The sequence below is a fragment of the Aotus nancymaae genome, unplaced genomic scaffold (genome assembly GCF_030222135.1).
Source record: "Aotus nancymaae isolate 86718 unplaced genomic scaffold, 86718_ANA_hifiasm-v0.15.2.pri h1tg000053l, whole genome shotgun sequence".
In the NCBI taxonomy this organism is placed as follows: Eukaryota; Metazoa; Chordata; class Mammalia; order Primates; family Aotidae; genus Aotus; species Aotus nancymaae.
In genome coordinates this window covers 10,739,788-10,741,933 of record NW_026988467.1, presented here as the reverse complement: position 1 = coordinate 10,741,933, position 2,146 = coordinate 10,739,788, and the positions used below count along the sequence as shown (strand labels likewise).

The 2,146-nt window shown below is 45.7% G+C and overlaps 1 protein-coding gene across 1 annotated transcript; it reads left to right on the top strand.

The window, feature by feature from the left end:
• Positions 1-323: 323 nt before the first annotated feature.
• Positions 324-1,243, top strand: LOC105708392 (heterogeneous nuclear ribonucleoprotein A1-like). Its single transcript, XM_064363730.1, has 2 exons — positions 324-632; positions 819-1,243. The coding sequence occupies exons 1-2, from the start codon at positions 324-326 to the stop codon at positions 1,218-1,220; spliced, it is 711 nt and encodes a 236-aa protein (XP_064219800.1). The 3' UTR covers positions 1,221-1,243.
• Positions 1,244-2,146: the final 903 nt, after the last annotated feature.

Genomic DNA, 2,146 nt, shown 5'->3' with positions numbered 1-2,146 from the left:
AATTCCAGGAGCCCAGGCTTTTTTTCACTGTGGCTCTGGCTTCCGGGAACCTCATGATCCAAGATGGCTGCTTGTACTCCAGCCATCACTTTACCATCTTAAGAGGGGGAGGGCACCCCATTCCCTTTTAAGAGGACTTCCTGTGGCTCACGCCTGTAATCCCAGTGCTTTGGAAGGCTGAGGTGGGCGGATCACCTGAGGTCAGGAGTTCGAGACCAGCCTGGCCAACATGGTGAAACCTCGTCTTTACTAAAGATACAAAAATTGCTGCCCATGGACGCCACTGAAGAAGCATCGTTAAAGTCTCTCTTCTCCCCGCAATCATGTCTAAGTCAGAGTCTCCTAAAGAGCCAGAACAGCTGAGGAAGCTCTTCATTGGAGGGTTGAGCTTTGAAACAACCGATGAAAGCCTCAGGAGCCATTTTGAGCAATGGGGAACGCTCACAAACTGTGTGGTAATGAGAGGTCCAAACACCAAGTGCTCCAGGGGCTTTGGGTTCATCACGTATGCAACTGTGGAGGAGGTAGATGCAGCCATGAATGCAAGGCCACACAAAGTGGATGGAAAAGTTGTGGAACCAAAGAGAGCTGTCTCAAGAGAAGATTCTCAAAGACCAGGTGCCCACTTAACTGTGAAAAAAAAATTCATCGGTGGCATTAAAGAAGACACTGAAGAACATCACCTAAGAGATTACTTCGAACAGTATGGAAAAACTGAAGTGATTGAAATCATGACTGACCAAGGCAGTGGCAAGAAAACGGGCTTTGCCTTTGTAACCTTTGACAATCAAGACTCCATGGATAAGATTGTCATTCAGAAATACCATACTGTGAATGGCCACAACTGTGAAGTTAGGAAAGCCCTGTCAAAGCAAGAGATGGCCAGTGCTTCATCCAGCCAGAGAGGTCCAAGCGGTTCTGGAAACTTTGGTGGTGGTCATGGAGGTGGTTTCGGTGGGAATGACAACTTCGGTCATGGAGGAAACTTCAGTGGTCGTGGTGGCTTTGGTGGCAGCCGTGGTGGTGGATATGGTGGCAGTGGGGATGGCTATAATGGATTTGGTAATGATGGAGGAAATTTTGGAGGTGGTGGAAGCTACAATGATTTTGGCAGTTACAATAATCAGTCTTCAAATTTTGGACCCATGAAGGGAGGAAACTTTGGCGGCAGAAGCTCTGGCCCCTATGGTGGTGGCGGCCAATACTTTGCCAAACCATGAAACCAAGGTGGCTACGGTGGCTCCAGTAGCAGCAGTAGCTATGGCAGTGGCAGAAGATTTTAATTAGGAAACAAAGCTTAGCAGGAGAGGAGAGCCAGAGAAGTGACAGGGAAACTCCAGGTCACAAGAGGTTTGTGAACTCAGCCAAGCACAGTGGTGGCAGGGCCTAGCTGCTACAAAGAAGACATGATTTAGACAAATACTCATGTGTGTGGGCAAAAAACTCGAGGACTGTATTTGTGACTAATTGTGTAACAGGTTATTTTAGTTTCTGTTGTGTGGAAAGTGTAAAGCATTCCAACAAAGGGTTTTAATGTAGGTTTTTTCTTTTTATTTATTTATTTTTTTGCACCCATGCTGTTGATTGCTAAATGTAATAGTCTGATCGTCACGCTGAATAAATGTCTTTTTTTTTCCCTTAATGCCACTAATAAGCCAAAAATGTCTTTAAAAAAAAATAAGATACAAAAATTAGCTGGGCGTGCTGGTGCATGCCTGTAATCCCAGCTACTAGGGAGGCTGAGGCAGGAGAATTGCTTGAACCCAAGGGGCAGAGGTTGCAGTGAGCCAAGATCACACCACTGCACTCCAGCCTAGGTGACAGAGTGAAACTCTATCTCAAAAATAATAAATAAATAAATAAAATAAAATTTGGGAAAAAAAAAAAAGAGGACTTCCCCAAAGTTCCATACAACGCTTGGGTTTGTTTCTTTTCTTTTCTTTTCTTTTCTGCCTTCCAGGTTCAAGTGATTCTCCTGCCTCAGCCTCCTGAGCAGCTGGGATTACAGGCACCTGCCACCATGTCCGGCTAGTTTTGTATTTTTAGTAGAGATGGGGTTTTGCCATGTTAGCCAGGCTGGTCTCGAATTCCTGACCTCAAGTGAGCCACCCACCTCAGCCTTCCAAAGTGCTGGGATTATAGGCAT

Bases quoted from the DNA above. Each gene is read 5' to 3' on its own strand.
- LOC105708392 (XM_064363730.1), top strand. From the start codon at position 324: ATGTCTAAGTCAGAGTCTCCTAAAGAGCCAGAACAGCTGAGGAAGCTC. The intron at 633-818 runs GTGAAAAAAAAA...ATTGTCATTCAG, and splicing joins GACCAGGTGCCCACTTAACT to AAATACCATACTGTGAATGG.